The sequence below is a fragment of the Giraffa tippelskirchi genome, chromosome 1 (genome assembly GCF_054371585.1).
Source record: "Giraffa tippelskirchi isolate mGirTip1 chromosome 1, T2T-mGirTip1v1.2.pri, whole genome shotgun sequence".
Taxonomy (NCBI): domain Eukaryota; kingdom Metazoa; phylum Chordata; class Mammalia; order Artiodactyla; family Giraffidae; genus Giraffa; species Giraffa tippelskirchi.
In genome coordinates this window covers 66,305,658-66,324,801 of record NC_137275.1, presented here as the reverse complement: position 1 = coordinate 66,324,801, position 19,144 = coordinate 66,305,658, and the positions used below count along the sequence as shown (strand labels likewise).

Here is a 19,144-nt window from a genome sequence, read left to right as displayed (position 1 = left end):
AATCTTTAATTGTAAAGAGACATAGTATCTGTGAAGTACAATAAAACATGGTGTGCCTTTGACTTTTAAATATAATATCACAGCCTACAAAAGGTTGTGGTCTGATGCCACCTCCTTCATGATGTCCCCGTTGCTGTCTCCAGTGGAACCGTACATCTTTTGCCAGTGAAAGAAAAATAGGTGTGTGTTTGTGTGTCTTTTCGACTTGTTTTCAGGTACTTAAATCATGCCCTGCATTGGAACGACTCTGTGCTTGTTTCCCCTCTGTAGCTTAGAAGCTTGTTGGTGGCTGGGGCCTGTGGACTTCATGGTGCAACTTCACTGGCTCCCAGATCTGTGTCTTGCACACGGTGATATCAGACACAACCAGCTGCAGGACCCATGGCCTCCTTCTTCCACAAGCCTGGGAAGCTAACACCTTTCTTCACTTACCCAGTAGAAGCTCCTCATAAATCAGGGTTGGGCCCGGTGAATGGAAATGGTCATTCATGCCTCCAAACCCAACTGTGCTGCCTAATAGTAAGACACTAATACACTTAGAGCTGCCAAGAAAGAAAAGCTTTAAAAAAAATGCAAAGGAAAAATCTAATTTGACTTATTTGATGTGGTTTTAATTGGAAATTAGGACATGGGTTAAATTACTTGAGAGTCAGCTAGAAGATCATTGATAAAGCGACGCTAAGATCTCTACAATTTGATTTCAAGAGACTTAGTATAAATGTTAAGTTGGCAAGATTGAGGCGGGGAGAGCATCAAAACTGAGCAAGCAGATCTCAGAGATCCAAGGGGTAAGTTTTATCCCATTAGCTGGACAGACATGATTCTCACACTATTGCACGGCTTAGTACCCCTGCAGACTGTAACTGTGACATCCGATCGCCTTTAAGAAACTAACCCCAATTAGATGGGCCAGTTTCTTCACTTGCAAATGTGGAAGTGAGGAGTGGGAGAAAACGAGAGATAGCCTAAACATTCTAAATGCTTAAGGAAGACAAAAGGAAATAAAAGTTGCTGCCTGTTAACTTTACACTTAATACATGAGCCACCTGAGTCAAAGAAAATGAAAACTCTGATTCTACTACCCAGAGATAACCACTGTCACAGCTTATGTGTATTTTCTTCCAAAAATAAGATTCCTGTATAAATAGCTACAGACACTTTAAATTTTTAAAAACTGGAATTGTAAAAAATAAATTGTTTTGTAATCCTATCATAAAGATGTGAACATCATTTTATACCCATAATGGCAGTATTATTCTTCAGAATGGATATATTGTATGTAATCAGTCTCCTGTGGTTGGGCAGCTAAGTTGTTTCCATTTTTCACTATTGCAAACAATTTGATGAATGTACTTATAACCAAATTTTTTCTTATTTCCAGATGGCCACATCTGGAACTTCACACCTATGATATTTCCTATGCTGTTATATATATCTTGGGGGAGATTCATACTTTTCTGTGAAGGTTTCATAATATGTAGGTAGTTAACTCTCCTGTCTTGTAACACTGAAGGTATAGCTTTATTCACAGTCCTTTTCCTGTGTGGTATGAGGAACCATATCAGGATAAGTTTCAGGAAAGTGGGCATTCAGTTTTCATAAGATAGTAAAGCAGGTAGATAGTGGATTTATCTAAATGCACCCCACCATCTAGATTATCTATTGCCATGTGTTGGAGGATGGAGAAGGTTATCTTGAGACCCGAAAACCAGGCAGCCAGCTCCATATTATTAATGGATCAGTTTATTACCAGGTAACTCACAGGTTGGGGTCAGACAGACAATGATCTGGAAGCATTTGCAACTGCACTCAGCACCACCAAAGGACCACTGCAACAGTTTTACATTAGTTCACCTAGAGAAACAGGAAGTGCATTCTGAAGTCAAGATTTATGAATGTGTAATTAGTCTTGGACTTCCCTAGTGGCTCAGACTGTAAAGAATCTGCCTGTAATGCAGGAGACCCAGGTTTGATCCCTGGGTTGGGAAGATCCCCTGGAGGTGGGCATGAAAATCCACTCACAGTATTCTTGCCTGGAGAATCCCATGGACAGAGGAGCCTGGCAGGCCACAGTCCATAGGTTGCAGAGTCAGACGTGCCTGAAGCGACTTTAGCACAACGAGTCTTGTGGGTGCCAGGAATACGTCAGGGAAGGTCTTCATCATTGTTTGGGGACTAACAGAGCATAGAGGCCACCTGGTCCTAATAATTATTAAACAGTATTAACTGCAAAGCTCTTGATGACAGAGAAATGATTTACCACACAGTACAGTCCTGGGTAGGGCAGTGGAAGGACAGGAGGAACTATACATTCTCAAGGTGGCATTGGTTGTGCTAACAACCATACAACACCCAGAACATTAAATAATATCCGAAAATGCATTTCATTAATAACAAAGGCAAGTCCATTCTCACCTTGGAATACTGCCTCTGGACAAATGTGGGGACCATGCTTGATAGTTTGCAGAAAAAGCAAAGTAAAAGACCCATCTCTGAAAGGGAGCAGGGTAAACATCATGAGTTACAAACTGCCTGGCACAAAATAGTGCCTGAAATATTTGTTGCTGAATGAATTAGTCTACTTCTGTCACCTTTTCCAGGGGCTAGATCCAGACAGATGGCAGGAAGATAGGGCTTATTTAGAGTTGAAGATCTTCCCACCTTTCTTCTTTGAGCAAGTCAAAAGAAGTGAAAGGTAGATGGCTTTCTACCATAGACTTCAAGATGGAGAATCACAGGATGATAGTCACATTCTCTTAACCAGGTCCATAACTTTTGGGAACTTTTGAACAAGCTAACACATTTAGATGTGTAACAAGAGGCATCAGAGGGATTCTGATTCACACATCCGGCCAGGCTGAGCCGTGACCCGCTCAGGGCAGAGCCCACGTCCCCTGCACTTGTGGAGCCCGGATTCCTTCGTATAGTAGACGCTCCAATAGCTATGAGACAAATCCTGACTGAGCCCACAGTCCTCATTTATTACAACGCGGCTACTAATACCAGTAGTTATTAAGCTTAAATGGGACAAAGAATCAAGGTATTTGCCTATGTCGGAGATTTTAAAGCAGAGCTCTCCTACATAGGCTGCAAATTGGCAGCACTCTGAATGTTCCATAAATCCTGGGTCCCATTCCGTACTGTGTTGTGCTGTGCTTAGTCGCTCAGTCGTTTCCGACTCTGCGTAGCCCGTCAGGCTCCTCTGTCCATGGGGTTTCCCAGCAAGAATACTGGAGTAGGTTGCTATGCCTTCCTCCAGGGGATCTTCCCAACCAAGGGATCGAACCCAGGTCTCCCGCATTGCAGGCAGATTCTTTACCGTCTGAGCCACCAGGGAAGCGCCTTTCATCAGTCTGGAGTGCTGCCTGGGCACGGTGTTTAAAGCAAAAGAAACAAACAAAAAACCTCTCTACTGAGCAAGCAGGACTGAGGACCACCGGCTTGGAGACTGTCGAAGGGACTCTGGCTGATCGAAACCTCGCCTCTGTGCTCTCGCGAGGAAGTTCGGGCACCGGAAGTGCCCGGAAAGCGCGCGGCGGCGGCGGCGCGGCCGGCGCTGGCAGGGAAAGCGGGAGGCGGAGACCGCCCGGGCCGCGTTGGCTGCGGTGGGGCACCTCGCTGGTACCGCCGCCGTTGGGGCTCTGCCGGAAGGGTCCGGGGCGGGAGCGGCGCCGGGACCTGGCAGTGCGGCCGCGGTGGCCCCCAGCCAGCCTCCGACTAGGGAAGTCGTGGCAGGGGCGCCCCCATGTTGCGTTTCCCGACCTGTTTCCCATCCTTCCGGGTGGTGGGAGAGAAGCAGTTGCCGCAGGAGATCATCTTCCTGGTCTGGTCACCCAAGCGGGATCTCATTGCTTTGGCCAACACCGCGGGCGAGGTGAGTGAGCCGGCGCGCAGCCACGAGGACACCGAGCCCGGGCCACCTGGCTACCCTGCCCCTCTCTGCAGCCCTGTTGCAGAGTCTGAGTGAGTGTAAGGGACCACACACAGGAAAGGTCTTTTGTACACCCATTTCCCTCATTCTGTGGCCAAAACAAGTTTTCACGCAGCTTGACACAATCACACGGTCCTGCATCCCGGAGACTCTCATAGTTATTTGTTAAATAGGCTTTTTAAAGGCTCATGTATCACTCATGAGTTGACATAGTAGTGGGTCCACAGATTCCGCCCTTCCTTTACTTACAGTTCAGGCAGAAGAAAGGTGAGTTGTTAGACTCGAGCTGTGAATATGCATGTCTGTAGCTGCCGCAGAGGATGTTTAAGAATCTTTATTCTGTTGTCCAACATTCACAGTGTTGGTTGGTTAGCCACCTGCCGTTTAAAATACCATTAAATTGAAACAAAGAGTGATGCTTCACCTGATGGAATGTGCCTGATTCACTGATTCCTGATGGAATGTGCCTGAGTGTTGTCAGTATTTCTGGTTCACATTATATTACGCTTCATCAAGTGTAACCCAGTTGTAACTTTCTGCTGAAAGTTTTTAATTACTTGGCAGACATTTTGTAAGGAAACCTTCACCTTTGTGTCTTGACTCCTTTGGCCTTTTGGCAGGTGTCCTGATAGTTACTTGGCCAGGTGGGAGTTGTCTTCAGCCAGGCTTGGAAACCAGTTGGAAAAGGGAACGTAGCAGCCTGGAAAGCTGTGTTGACTGTCATGGCTTTGTCACCAGGGTATTGATGTCTGCTTTCTCAAAGCCCTCTATGAAATCTAGTCTTCCTCCACATCCAGAGTGTTCTGGAATTCTGTCATGGCTCTGAGAGGAGTGCGGTTCCTTCAGCCACAACTGTAGGAGGGAAGGGAAAAATAGGAGCATCAGTGTGACCAGATGAGTAGGTGTCATTGTGGGCACTTGTTGCTTCCAGTTCCTTAGTGAACAAGAAAGGGCACTGTTTAGGAGTGAGGATGGAGGAGAAAATATTACAATTTTGAGGAGGGAAGAGAAGTTTGAAGAAGCCGACAAGGCAAGTGGACTAGTGAATCTAATAGGATTGTTCTTCAATATTAAAAGGCACGTGAGGTTAGTGGTTCTGTAGTGAAACTAGTGAGCATGGTTGTGTGTCTCTTCTGTTCAGCTGTATGGGTGCAGGCGTGGTTGGGTTTAACCAGAGTTGTTGTGACAAAGGGTGACAAAAAGCAAGAGATACAGGGAGTCGAAGTTATATACAAGAGGAGTGATTGTAATGATGAACTTTGGATTCTAACCTGGTTAAGTAGAGAAGTGAGATCATGTGTGGGGTGAGGGACAGAGAATCGGTGGTAGACTCATTGGATTGTAGGTGAGGTAGAAGCTGTGATCATTGAAGAAGAGGTAGTTGAGAACCAACAAGCCAGGACGTTGTTGCTCTTGAAATCACCAAAAATGAAGATGAGTAGTGTTGGAAGGCATGAATGAGCCAGTGCATGCGTATGTGCTAAGTCGCTTCAGTTGTGTCAGACTCTTTGCGTCTGTATGGACTATAGCCTGCCAGGCTCCTCTGTCCATGGAATTTTCCAGGTGAAAATACTGGAGTGGGTTGCCATTTCCTTCTCTAGGGGATCTTCCCGACCCAGGGATCATACCTGAGTCTTCTGCTTGGCAGGCAGATTCTTTACCGCTAAGCCGCCTGGGAAGCTGTATTCCTTTCTAAAACGTAAGTCTCTTGTTGACATGAAAGTTAGGAAAATGTGTACGGTACAGGGTTAAATTACACCTTGTTTCACCCATTTCTTTGAAAATACCTTAAGTTCATTCAGACACTCTTGTCTTTGAGTTTCTTCTGATGGCTAAATATTATACTTGGTACAATTTTTAAAAAATTTTATAGTGGGGATCTAGATTTATTTTATTCTTGGAAATGGGTTTTTTTACTTTCTGCCATTATATCTGTTTTGTCTTAGGTTTTACTTCATCGACTTGCAAGTTTTCATCGAGTTTGGAGTTTTCCACCAAATGAAAATACAGGAAAGGAAGTGACCTGTCTGGCTTGGAGACCAGATGGCAAACGTAATGACAGTATTGTAAAAAATATGTTTTTGTTTTTCGGGAAGAGTATTCTGTAAAGAGAACTTACTTACAGAAAGAATTTATTTTTCTTACAATATACTAGAATTCTAAATACTGATTTGGGAACTTTGTTTTTTTAGATGCTTTATAGTGTTTTCATGGAACTCAGATTAATTCTGCCATCTTGTTTTATGGCAGAGATATCTCTGAAATGAAATCTGACTTCTTGGCAAATATAAGTCTAACAGGAAGTTTTATGGGAAAATACAGGGTACTTTGGTTTTGTTCTTTTGCTGTCTTGTTCTGCACTGTTTGCCCAGAGCTTCATTTGCCACTCACTAGTCAGTTCAGAGCCATCATGGCCCTTTTCTCCCCAGAATGTGTTTTAGCATTAAATGTGTGGTTCGTAAATATTCTCTCTGCACAATTGTTTACCTCACCTGAAGGACTGTCAGTTTTGACCCCCTTCCTTCATTTTCCATGTGATCTTACTCCTGTTGATGCCCTGTATGTTGTAGCTTACCATGCTGCTGCTCTGAGGACTGAACTCTCCTCTTCCATGTGTTGTTACAGTGACAGTCATTTGAGCTGCTGTACGTGCCCGGTCAGCACAGGAAGATGCTGCAAGTCATCTGTATCATTGGCGCTTAAAAAAAAAATTGTTTTTGTGAAATGATATATATTCCTCCTTTTTGCCTCCTTTTTTCCCTAGATAAATATAAGTGTGTAAAAATGCCCTGAAAGCCTGTCACTCTGCAGATAACAACTGTTTTGGTCTATATTCATTTTGCTCAATTCTTATTTCTTCTACTGAAAAGAAAAAAAAAGTATGTGTAAAACTAGAAAACTTTTGTAAGTAGTATTTTGAGATCTTGCTCTCTTCATGCAAAAACATCAGGATCTCAAAAACCATAAAAGTCTGTGTGTGTGAAAATGTATTTAAGTAGGTGATATTTTTATCATTAAAAAATGTCTCCTGTTTTTGGGCAGTAAAATAGGGCTTAGTTTGGTAATGATTATTTCAAGATTGCTTTAAATTGTTTTAAAGAAGAGGCTTGGATTGCCTTACATCTCGCAGAGCTGCGTGTGTTGGTATACAGTGAAACGCACAGCTTTCTGTCTAGACGTTCTTCAATTTTATATGTTAGGAAGACATTAAAGACTTCTGTAGAGAAACGATACTAGATCATTCAGCCACAGTGAAAGGAAGAAGACTCATCAGTATTTGATATCCCTGTTCAATAAGGGTTAGAAATTAAAAAGAGGAATAAAACACATTCCCAAGAACTAAGCAGATGGAATCACTTTTTAACTTTCAGGTGGGGACCAGTATGTCTTGGTGATACAATATTATTGTTTATCTGTTGATGCCTGTTCTGTGTTTTCTGCTTGGCGTCAAGGTTCCAGTCTAGAGGCTCTGATATGTAAGATGTTAAGAACAGTACACAAGACGGCAGTAGATTGCTCACAAAAGTTTGAGCATTTGCAAATAAGTGTAGATAACAGCATAACTGTATGCAAAGATACCTTTCAGTTTTTTACTTATTTAAAGGAAGGATTTAAGGGTTAAATCATTTCTATGATTATGATATATTTAATATAGTAAAATTGGGCAAGAAATGAAATACCCATTTTCTCTTAATATTACACTGACTTATTCTGATTATTTCTTCTTGTTTTAGTTTTGGCCTTTGCTCTTGCTGACACCAAGAAAATTGTGTTGTGTGATGTAGAAAAACCTGAAAGCTTGCACTCTTTTTCTGTGGAGGCCCCAGTTTCTTGTATGCATTGGATGGAAGTGACTGTTGAGAGCAGGTAGAGTGATAAAGAAAAACCCCAGTGGTCCCAGTAGGATGTTCATGACATTTTCATTTTTTAAAAGTGGAAACTTAGGCGTATCTGAGTATTGAGTATGTGTGTTTGCTTTTAACCTTTTGTATTAAGCTTATCAAGATGAAATTTTAATGTTTGTTAGATTTCTTTCTCTTCTGGAAAAAAATCTGTTTTATTATTTGAGCAGTAATGCCTGAATGGCCAAGATTTTTCTTTTTGGTTATTTTTAAAAGTTTATATAAATGACTTATACTTTGAAGTAATATTAGTTAAGATTGCTGATTAGCAAATTAAGGTTCTGTTTTTCTTTTCACCATATATTTCATTCTGGAACTTTGTGTTTCTGTGTCTGAGTAAATATTCTTCAAATATGAAAATGCTGAATTGAGCATTTTGTTTTGATACTAAATGAGTTCTATCTGTTTTTGTGGTCCCTGTAGTTTTCTTATTTTGTGAAAATAGTTGTGAAATTTTGTGAAAATAGTCTGTGAAATCAAGTACTCTGCCATATTTGCAGTTAAGATAGCCTAAAGGGTCAGTAGGCTTAGTGAATACTGAACATAAAAGTTTTTTTTTTTTTTTTTTTTGAGGAAATAAGATCATTTTCTTCCTGTTAGCTTTTCCATTCTAATTAAGTTTTAAGTTAATATCAAATGAATTTTGTAAATCCTGATTATTAATTCACAGAATTCCTTAGGAGGGTCTTGTAAAATATTAGATAATAAGGTCTAGCCTGGGGTTTAAAATTCACTGTAGATAAAACAAGGATTAATCCGTCATCAAATAATAAAGGTTGCAAGTGGTCATGTGAATTTATAGAGGAGCAGGGTATACCATGTGATTTCTGTCCCAGTCCAATTACCTGCTAAGTGTATTCCTAACACACTTTCTGTTAAGAGTTCAGAAATATTATGTGGAGATTCCAGAATCTTTCAGGACTCCACTTTTTCACCTTATTCATTTCCAACTGTATTTGGAGGTAGGACTGAAAAAAATGGGAGGATAAATAAAACTGTTTCAAAATACATGGTATCATCTTATATACACGTACTGAATTGTTACATTTCCAAATGTGTTTAAGTCATAGAACCCATCATTATGTTATATAAACTACAGTGTTCTTTAAAATTGCTCTTGGTACTCCTATGTTCAGTGTTGGTTTTTAGAGCAGAGTTCACTTCAGTCGCTCAGTTGTGTCTGACTCTGCGACCCCATGAATCGCAGCATGCCAGACATCCCTGTCCATCACCAACTCCCAGCTTTTACCCAGACTCATGTCCATCGAGTCGGTGATGCCATCCAGCCATCTCATCCTCTGTCGTCCCCTTCTCCTCCTGCCCCCAATCCTTCCCAGCATCAGGGTCTTTTCCAATGAGTCAACTCTTCGCATGAGGTGGCCAAAGTATTAGAGTTTCAGCTTCAACATCAATCCTTCCAATGAACACCCAGGACTGTTCTCCTTTAGGATGGACTGGTTGGATCTCCTTGCAGTCCAAGGGACTCTCACAAGTCTTCTCCAACACCACAGTTCAAAAGCATCAATTCTTCAGCTCTCAGCTTTCTTCACCGTCCAGCTCTCACGTCCATACGTGACTACTGGAAAAACCATAGCCTTGACTAGATGGACCTTTGTTGGCAAAGTAATGTCTCTGCTTTTTAAAATGCTATCTAGGTTGGTCATAACTTTCCTTCCAAGGAGTAAGCGTCTTTTAATTTCATGGCTGCAGTCACCATCTGCAGTGATTTTGGAGCCCAAAAAATAAAGTCTAACACTGTTTCCCTTGTTTCCCCATCTATTTGCCATGAAGTGATGGGACCAGATGCCATGATCTTAGTTTTCTGAATGTTGAGTTTTAAGCCAACTTTTTTACTCTCTCTCACTTTCATCAAGAGCCTTTTTAGTTCTTCACTTTCTGGCATAAGGGTGGTGTCATCTGCATATCTGAGGTTATGGATATTTCTCCCGGCAATCTTGATTCCAGCTTGTGCTTCTTCCAGCCCAGCGTTTCTCATGATGTACTCCGCATATAAGTTAAATAAGCAGGGTGACAGTATACAGCCTTGACCTACTCCTTTTCCTATTTGGAACCAGTCTGTTGTTCCATGTCCAGTTCTAACTGTTGCTTCCTGACCTGCCTACAGGTTTCTCAAGAGGCAGGTCAGGTGGTCTGGTATTTCCATCTCTTTCAGAATTTTCCACAGTTGATTGTGATCCACACAGTCAGAGGCTTTGGCATAGTCAATAAAGCAGAAGTAGATGTTTTTCTGGAACTCTCTTGCTTTTCTGATGATCCATCGGATGTGGGCAATTTGATCTGTGGTTCCTCTGCCTTTTCTAAAACAAGCTTGAACATCTGGAAGTTCACAGTTCACCTATTGCTGAAGCCTGGCTTGGAGAATTTTGAGCATTACTTTACTAGCGTGTGAGATGAGTGCAATTGTGCGGTAGATTGAGCATTCTTTGGCATTGCCTTTCTTTGGGATTGGGATGAAGACTGATCTTTTCCAGTCCTGTGACCACTGCTGAGTTTTCCAAATTTGCTGGCATATTGAGTGCAGCACTTTCACAGCATCATCTTTCAGGATTGGAAATAGCTCAACTGGAATTCCATCACCTCCACTAGCTTTGTTCATAGTGATGCTTCCTAAGGCCCACTTGACTTCACATTCCAGGATGTCTGGCTCTAGGTGAGTGATCACACCATCATGATTATCTGGGTCGTGAAGATCTTTTTTGTGCAATTCTTCTGTGTCTTCTTGCCACCTCTTCTTAATATCTTCTGCTTCTGTTAGGTCCTTACCATTTCTGTCCTTTATCGAGCCCATCTTTGCATGAAATACTCCCTTGGTATCTCTAATTTTCTTGAAGAGATCTCTAGTCTTTCCCATTCTGTTGTTTTCCTCTATTTCTTTGCATGGATTGCTGAGGAAGGCTTTCTTATTCTCCTTGCTATTCTTTGGAACTTTGCAATCAAATGAGAATATCTTTCCTTTTCTCCTTTGCTTTTTGCTTCTCTTCTTTTCACAGCTATTTGTAAGGCCTCCTCAGATAGCCATTTTGCTTTTTTGCATTTCTTTTCCATGGGGATGGTCTTGATCCCTGTCTCCTGTACAATGTCACGAACCTCTGTCCATAGTTCATCAGGCACTCTATCAGATGTAGTCCCTTAAATCTATTTCTCACTTCTACTGCATAATCATAAGGGATTTGATTTAGTTCATACCTGAATGGTCTAGTGATTTTCCCTACTTTCTTCAATTTAAGTCTGAATTTGGCAATAAGGAGTTCATGATCTGAGCCACAGTCAGCTCCCAGTCCTGTTTTTTCTGACTGTATAGAGCTTCTCCATCTTTGGCTGCAAAGAATATAATCAATCTGATTTTGGTGTCGACCATCTGGTGATGCCTGGTGTAGAGTCTTCTCTTGTGTTGTTGGAAGAGGGTTTTGCTATGACCAGTGTGTTCTCTTGGCAAAACTCTATTAGCCTTTGCCCTGCTTCATTCTCTACTCCAAGGCCAAATTTGCCTGTTATTCCAGGTGTTTCTTGACTTCCTACTTTTGCATTCCAGTCCCCTATAATGAAAAGGACATCTTTTTGGGGTGTTAGTTCTAAAAGGTCTTGTAGGTCTTCATAGAACCATTCAAGTTCAGCTTCTTCAGCGTTGCTGGTTGGGGCATAGACTTGGATTACCGTGGTATTGAATGGTTTGCCTTGGAAATGAACAGAGATCATTCTGCCGCTTTTGAGATTGCATCCAAGTACTGCATTTCGGACTCTTTTGTTGACCATGATGTCCATTCCATTTCTTCTAAGGGATTCCTGCCCACAGTAGTAGATATAATGGTCATCTGAGTTAAATTCACCCATTCCAATCCATTTTAGTTCGCTGATTCCTAGAATATCGACGTTTGTTCTTGCCATCTCCTGTTTGACCACTTCCAATTTGCCTTGATTCATGGACCTAACATTCCAGCTTCCTATGCAATATTGCTCTTTACAGCATCGGACCTTGCTTCTATCTCCAGTCACATCCACAACTGGGTATTGTTTTTGCTTTAGCTCCATCCCTTCATTCTTTCTGGAGTTATTTCTCCACTGATCTCCAGTAGCATATTGGGCACCTACTGACCTGGGGAGTTCCTCTTTCAGTGTCCTATCATGTTGCCTTTTCATACTGTTCATGGGGTTCTCAAGGCAAGAATACTGAAGTGGTTTGCCATGCCCTTCTCCCGTGGACCACATTCTGTCAGACCTCTCCACAATGAGCCGTCTGTCTTGGGTGGCCCCACACGGCATGAATGCATTTCATATGCTGAGAAAATGTTTATAAATATTTGTTCCTCTTAATGTAAAGTGGTAGGCTGATTTTTTTTCTTTCAGAAATAAAGTTCAAGGTAATTGATGAATTTCCAACTTTTCTATTTCTTGTTTTTGATTGTTAAATGCCATACACTGTTTTACCACTCTAAACGTCACTATGTTTATTTGGTAATGCGTCATATGTAAAATTGGGCCTTTAAAAAATTAATATTTTTTAATGGAAAGAGAAGTAGAATCTTTGTTTTTATAATACTTATTTTTGTTTTGTCTTTTTTTCCCCTTTGTAGTGTTTTAACATCCTTTTATAATTCTGAGGATGAATCAAATCTTCTCTTACCTAAACTTCCTACATTGCCGAAAAAGTAAGTACCAGAGTTTAATCTCATTAGAATTAATCTCACAGGTTTCTTTCTTTTACTTTTAACACTGACAGTTTTCTCATGTGTTTTAAAAAAATGCATTTCTATTGAGAGTTTTTTTCCCTAATCTGTTTTTTTTTCTAGTTATAGCAACACCTCAAAAATATTTAGGTAAGGTATGCCTTTTTGTTTTCAAGTAAGATAAATCTTTTATTATTTGAAGCATATAGTTGAAAGATAACCCAATTTATTTTTATATTTTAGTGAAGAAAATTCTGATGAAATTATTAAGCTTTTGGGAGATGTCAGGTAAATCTTGCAGATATCTTAAATAACAAGTTTTATTTTCTTAAATTTGATACTTGAGGGAGTTTTTAGACCAGAGTTCCAAGGATATTTTCTTTGTCATTTTATTTCATTGCTGACAAATACCTCTGAACAATAAACAGACAATATCTATTATTCACTCATTTTTATTGTATGATATTTGTGTCTAGTTTAATATTATGGTATACTTTCATTTTAAAAAAGTAAAGGAGGATAGAAGTGCTTGAGTTTCTGAAATTTAAATTGAAATCTTCAGGTTCTTTAAGCCCACTTAATACATTTAGCCTCAGGGCCATGATAAAACTGATGGCACTTTACATTAACTGGAAGGGAGATGATTTTGTTATTGAGGGTATATAAATACAATTGTCATTAAAATGATGTGTTCTTATTTTACTGTAAACTGAGATTTTTTTAGGCTGGATGAAATTTATGTTGTTTTTTGGGGAAAAAAAAGGAATAAGCCTGATGTGATTGAAACCTGGTGGATTTGTTTAGAGGTTCAGTCTCCCTGCTAGGGAGCTTGAGCGTGTAGACTATATGAGGGCAGCAACAACTTGTATCTTGGTGTAAGAACTCGGTTCTCTCTGTTGTCCTCAGCTTGTTGCATTATTTTTAATTAGGCTTAATATTCTTGTCCTTGGAGGAAGCTCTGGTTTTATTGAGCTTTATGCTTATGGAATGTTCAAAATTGCTCGAGTCACTGGGGTAAGTTTTTCTTTAAGATTCTCTATTTTTGCCTTAGAATGTAACAACTGACTGATTTATGGAAAAGAATAAAACATCACTTTTTTTCTCAGTTTCATTTCTTGGAATTACTTGTCCTTAAATGTTAAGAGGATAATTTTCTTACTAAGATAAAATAGTGATATGATGTCTGTGAAGATCAGAGGTTCTTAGTGGAATTAGTCAAAAATTTTTTTCTTAACAAAAAGATTACTATGGTACACTTGATTATGATTTAATGTTTTTCTAGCCTTGCATTTAAGAGCTACCATTTGTGATTGGAATGTGATGACAGTCATTAGAAGCAATCTTAGGCTCAGTCTTGCTCTTCTCCATACCTTTTTCTTATTCTTACAGCTCCATAAAAGGGTAGAAAATGTTGCAGGCTCTGTGGGCTATGTTAGTTAGTTCTCCAGCACTTGGGGCGCATTGTTAGGGTCTGTGTCTGTCCTTGCAACTAAGTGTACACATGCCTTTATCTGCCACATATGTGGCAGGAGTTACTGCTTTTTGGAGCTCTGAATTTTTGCTTCCTGTGTTGTAAGCAGATGCAGTGTAGCAGTAACACTAAATATAATGGGGATTTGACTGTTTTACAGATTGTTGGTGCTTGCCTTGCATTATGTCTATCAAGTGATTTGAAATCATTGTCAGTGGTCACAGAAGTTTCTGCCAGTGGTGCTTCAGAAGTTTCATATTTTCAGGTGGGTATTTGAACCTATCAGAGAGTAAATATATATTTTTAAAGGTTTGATTTTTATCATCCATATCACTGGATTCTAATGGTCATTAAAACAAAGCAAAAGATTGACTTGGAGCTTCTAAATCTTAGGGTGTTACTGGTGAATACCTTATTATTCCAATTGCTGAGCATAATTTTCATCAAAACAGTGTTTCAGTGGTCTATTAATGACCAATATTAACTTGTTGCTATACAAGTTCATGTTTGTAACAAGTGTTTTCTTGGGATTTTGACCCTAATAACAATAAAAGCTAATATTTATTAATTATTTAATATGTGCCCAGTACTGGGTAATTCAGTATAATTTTATGTGAATCCTCACAGTAACCTAATAGATAGGTACAATTATTATCTCCATTTTGTAGTTGAGTAAATGGCACACAGAGAAGCTGTAACTTGCTTGGTAAGGACTTGAAGTGATGCTGGACAGTCTGTTCCAGAGCCGGGGCTCTTAACTAACACATTGCCTCTTATGTGAGATGCCTACTTAACGCCGGAGAAAACCTTTTCATTGTGTGCTGTTTGTATCATAGACTGTGCAAACTGGACTCCTACAGAGTATTTAGATTGTAGCTTTGCCTTCAAGAAAATCTTCCCTAAAATTTCATCTCAAATAACCCAGCCACTTAGTCTAAGTACGTGTGAACTCTCAAACAAAAGCAGGACAAAAAGATGCAGGATATGACACAAATGAGGCCTTATAGTTTCACTGTATTCACAACAGCAGAGAGCTCTTGACTTCCTGCTATTTGCTGGAACAGTTGTTCATGTTTGCTCTTCATCTTAAGGTTCTGTGAAAATACGATTTCCAGAATTGTGTTTGGTGCTATAGTAAAATAATTCACTCTTTATGTGGAATTTGTAACAGATGTTTTTAATAACAACTTTATTGTGATAATTCATGTACCTCTGTAATAGATAGTTAACTTGTATTTATCAGTAGCTATAATCCCTTAAAAAATTTTTAGATATTTGTGATCATTTTAAAAGTCCCTCATAATAGTGGTATAAATTAGATTATTACATTTATTCTAACTAAGTAGAGAGGACTGCTAACCTAGAGGGGGTAATCTGTACATAGTTAGACGCTACAGATGAGAGAATCCTAAAATTATATTCTGTTATTTTCTAATTTGTTATACTGAAAAGGAGCAAAATTCTGATGTAGTCTTTCTGATACATAGTTATACCTTGACTCTTCTTTAAAAGTAGTAAATATATCTGTTTGTGACTCACTTATTTTGATTTGACAGCTTGAAACCAATCTATTGTACTCTTTCTTACCTGAAGTAACTCGAATGGCCAGAAAGTTTACTCACATTTCAGCTCTTTTACAGGTATTTATTTATAGCTTGTTTTATGTGACTGTTTACTGTAAGTTTCTAATGTTGTGTAAATAAAAAACTTGAAAATCTTGACTTTTTAAAGCCAGCTATACATGGCAGAGGTGTCTGGTCTGATAGATAAACTTATAATGTCCATTGAAACAAGAAAAAGAAATTTAATTGAAAATCTATTCCAACCCATCTCTATATCTCCAAAAGAAAAGAAAAAAGTAGTTTAAATCTTTTTTTAACATTCTCATCAATAAAATATTTTGGAATTTTAGAAGTGTCTTTGCAAATCAAGTATTATGGAAAATAGTCATTCTAACAGCTTTTGAATATAATAAATGTACCCCAAATTAGCTGGTGATTGGTGTTTTAGTTAGTTGACTGTTGGGGCCAGGCCCAGCTAGAAGGTTCAGCTGTTCTGGGCTAGGTTCAGCTATTCAGGCTGGTCTTGGTCGTACAGCAGTGGTCAGCTGGCTGGTCCAAGTATCTCTTAGCCATGATGGCTTTATCTGAACTTCACACTCCCCGTTTCCCAGCAGGCTAGATCAGGCTTGTTGGGTAAGTGGTATCGACAGCGGGAATGTCAGGAGTACAAGTGGAAGCTTGCAAAGCCTTCTGGAGCCTCGGACTCGGTGTCACTTGTGCTGCTTTGTCACGCTGAGACTCACGGCCAGCCCAAATCGACAGACTGGAGAAACTGACTACACATCTGGATAGAGGAGCTACAAGGAGCTGTGACCTTCTTTCTTCAGTCTGCCACAGTCACTAATGTACTTCATGTCAAAGATTTCTGGAGAGCAGTATCTTTTTAAAAGGATACTGTTTGAAGATTGAACAGTTGACCAATCAGCATTTTGACAGTTAGTGTACCTGACACACATCGTATATGTAAAAAGTTGGAAAATATCTATCTTACCAGATAAAAACTTAATTTGAGAATGTTTGATAGTTAAATGATTATCAAGTGTTAGCCATGGTCTCGTCTTTCTCCAGCTTAACTGAGTTAAAAGTGGTTTACAGTAAATCCTGGATTTCTTTGAGATAATTGGCAGTAAGAAGCATGTATTATTTAGTTAGCATATTGACTTAAGTATTTTTTGCTACTTTAATATTTTTTCTTTTTGCTAATAGTATATAAATTTGTCACTGACATGTATGTGTGAAGCCTGGGAAGAAATACTGATGCAGATGGATTCTCGTCTTACCAAGTTTGTGCAGGTATTGTAACTGGAGTTTCCCATGGAAGGTGTTAAAGAGTGTATGATGTCCTTACTCAGTTCATGAGGGACATGAGAAAAATCGGTCTGATTTGTGCAAGGCTTAGATCATGATTTCTTTGAGATGGCTTGACCTAACCTCAAACTCTTGTCTCAGAGAGAGATATCCCATTCCTTCCCACTGGAAAAACTTAGGTGGGGACAGGATTGTGAAGTGGAACTAATAGGATGTGGGGATTAAGGACAGGGGTTGGAAGAGCTGACTGGCTGTTTTCTCATAACTGCTATTCAAATAATCAGTTTAAATATGGATTTGAGAGAAGGTTAAAGGTAAGAAAGGGAGTCATGTTCCTATAATTTTGAATAAATAATACTTATTTTAAAAACACGTATCATGAGTTTATCCATCTTTCTCTAGGAAAAGAACACAACCACATCAGTGCAAGACGAATTCATGGATTTGTTGTTGTGGGGGAAAGCAAGGTAATAAACTTACATTAGATACTCTTGCTTTACCTTCTCTTTTTAAAGTAATTTATTTAAAAAGCAATTCAAATTCATTGTAAAAAAAAATAGAAAATTCTGATGCACAAAAATCAAAAAATAGTATGTATCTTTCTAGGCTTTAGTCACATATTTATTTTCTATGTAAATGTAATCATTTTATGTGTATGTACCATGTGTACATATATCTGTACTTTTTAAATTGGCTCAGGTGGTAAGTGTCTGCCTATAATGCGGGAGACCCGGGTTTGATCCCTGGGTTGGGAAGATCCCCTGGAGAAGGAAATGGCACCCCACTCCAGTACTCTTGCCTGAAAAATCCCATGGATGGAGGAGCCTGGTGGGCTACAGTCCATGGGATCGCAAAGAGTCAGATGTGACTGAGCGACTTCACTTTCACTTTGACTTTAAATATATAAAAAATTAAAAAATTTTATGTAGCTAAATCACTCTTTTCCTTTATTGTATTTGCCTCAGCATTATTCTTAAGAAGATCTTTCCCATGTTAAGCAGTCAAAGATCTTTATTTTCATCCAGAGATTTTTTTGTGGTTTATGATTTTATTCCATTTACATGTTCTAGATATGATTTATTTGGTGGTATGCTATGAAAGACACAGCAACTTATTTTTTTCTAAGTGTCTAGATAATTGCCCAGTGTAACTTATTGAGTAGTACATCTTCTCGTTACTGATGTGAAATACCATTTTAGTGTATAGCACATTCTCATGTCTATTTCAGTCTGTGGATGTTAATGTTTCCTGTTTTTGTCCGTTTCTCTGAGTACAACAAAGTCTTAATTTTTGAGGGGCTATTTCTTTTTATTTGTTTAAAATCTTTGTTTAAATCTGTACTTTGAAATTAAATGTTTTAAGTTATGCATTCAGATTTTAAATAGAGAAGACTAAAACTACTTTCTTTTTCATTCTAGTGCTGAACTTCAGACCCTCTTAATGAACCAGTTAACAGTAAAGGTGTGGTTATCTTTGTACTTTAATGGCTATGAACATAGTCTTATTTTTTTTGGAATGGCATGTAGTATCTTACTTGTATGCTAAATGTTATATTTTTTTCTCTTAATCAGGGCTTAAAGAAGCTTGGCCAGTCTATAGAGTCGTCATATTCCAGTATACAAAAATTGGTTATAAGTCACTTACAGAGGTATGAAGATGATGTAGAATCTTTTGGTGTTGGATCTGCACATACTTAGCATTGGTTTTCTTTCTCCAGCCTTCTTTTCATTATCTAGCATTCTCTGAGCATCTTCTAGCTGAAATTTTTGCCTTAGCATTTGAGGGGAATCTTGGAGTGCCCAAGATTTAAAGAATCGATAATAGTGACTCTGCTCTGTGAAATAACTTTCCAACATCTTTTCACCGCCCTAGGCCCTATCTGGGCTTTTTTCTCACCCAGACAGCCATGAGTTATGTATTAAATAGGGCATATACCCTTTTTTGAGTGGTGAAATTAAGTATGTTTGTATATCATTTTATATGTTATATAAAAGCATGTTAAATATTTTTGCATTTAAGTCCTTGGCAAGGTGTTGGTTGTGATTATCCTCATTTTACATAAGAAGAAGCTGAAGTTCAGAAAGGGCATATGGCTGCCCCAAAGTTATTACGTGTCAGAGCCAAGACTGTTCCAGATCCTCAAGTCTCACACCATTTCTAGCCACCGCTACCTCAGTGTCGCAGCTTGCAGGCTGATGTTTAGTGTTTGACTTAGATTTTGATAGATTTCTTTATGCTGAGACTCCTGGCCCTTACCTCCCTCTTTGAGCACTGTAGGGCTGTCT

At 39.2% G+C, this 19,144-nt stretch overlaps 1 protein-coding gene across 5 annotated transcripts in view; it reads left to right on the top strand.

Annotated features, from left to right (window-relative positions):
• Nucleotides 1-3,510: 3,510 nt before the first annotated feature.
• ANAPC4 (anaphase promoting complex subunit 4) overlaps nucleotides 3,511-19,144 on the top strand; it is a 35,113-nt gene continuing 19,479 nt past the window's right edge. For 2 of the 5 annotated variants that reach the window (XM_081539591.1, XM_081539506.1), the window contains exons 1-14: nucleotides 3,511-3,874; nucleotides 5,878-5,983; nucleotides 6,557-7,302; nucleotides 7,666-7,798; nucleotides 12,426-12,500; nucleotides 12,642-12,668; nucleotides 12,762-12,806; nucleotides 13,448-13,532; nucleotides 14,150-14,254; nucleotides 15,546-15,629; nucleotides 16,758-16,844; nucleotides 17,262-17,326; nucleotides 18,278-18,320; nucleotides 18,431-18,507. In XM_081539591.1, coding sequence (XP_081395717.1) covers nucleotides 7,767-7,798; nucleotides 12,426-12,500; nucleotides 12,642-12,668; nucleotides 12,762-12,806; nucleotides 13,448-13,532; nucleotides 14,150-14,254; nucleotides 15,546-15,629; nucleotides 16,758-16,844; nucleotides 17,262-17,326; nucleotides 18,278-18,320; nucleotides 18,431-18,507 — 725 coding nt within the window. In that variant the 5' untranslated portion in view covers nucleotides 3,511-3,874; nucleotides 5,878-5,983; nucleotides 6,557-7,302; nucleotides 7,666-7,766. Of the gene's footprint in view, nucleotides 3,875-5,877; nucleotides 5,984-6,556; nucleotides 7,303-7,665; nucleotides 7,799-12,425; nucleotides 12,501-12,641; nucleotides 12,674-12,761; nucleotides 12,807-13,424; nucleotides 13,533-14,149; nucleotides 14,255-15,545; nucleotides 15,630-16,757; nucleotides 16,845-17,261; nucleotides 17,327-18,277; nucleotides 18,321-18,430; nucleotides 18,508-19,144 lie in introns of all 5 variants that reach the window. The other 3 variants (XM_081539406.1, XM_081539302.1, XM_081539677.1) reach the window with 2 other exon arrangements.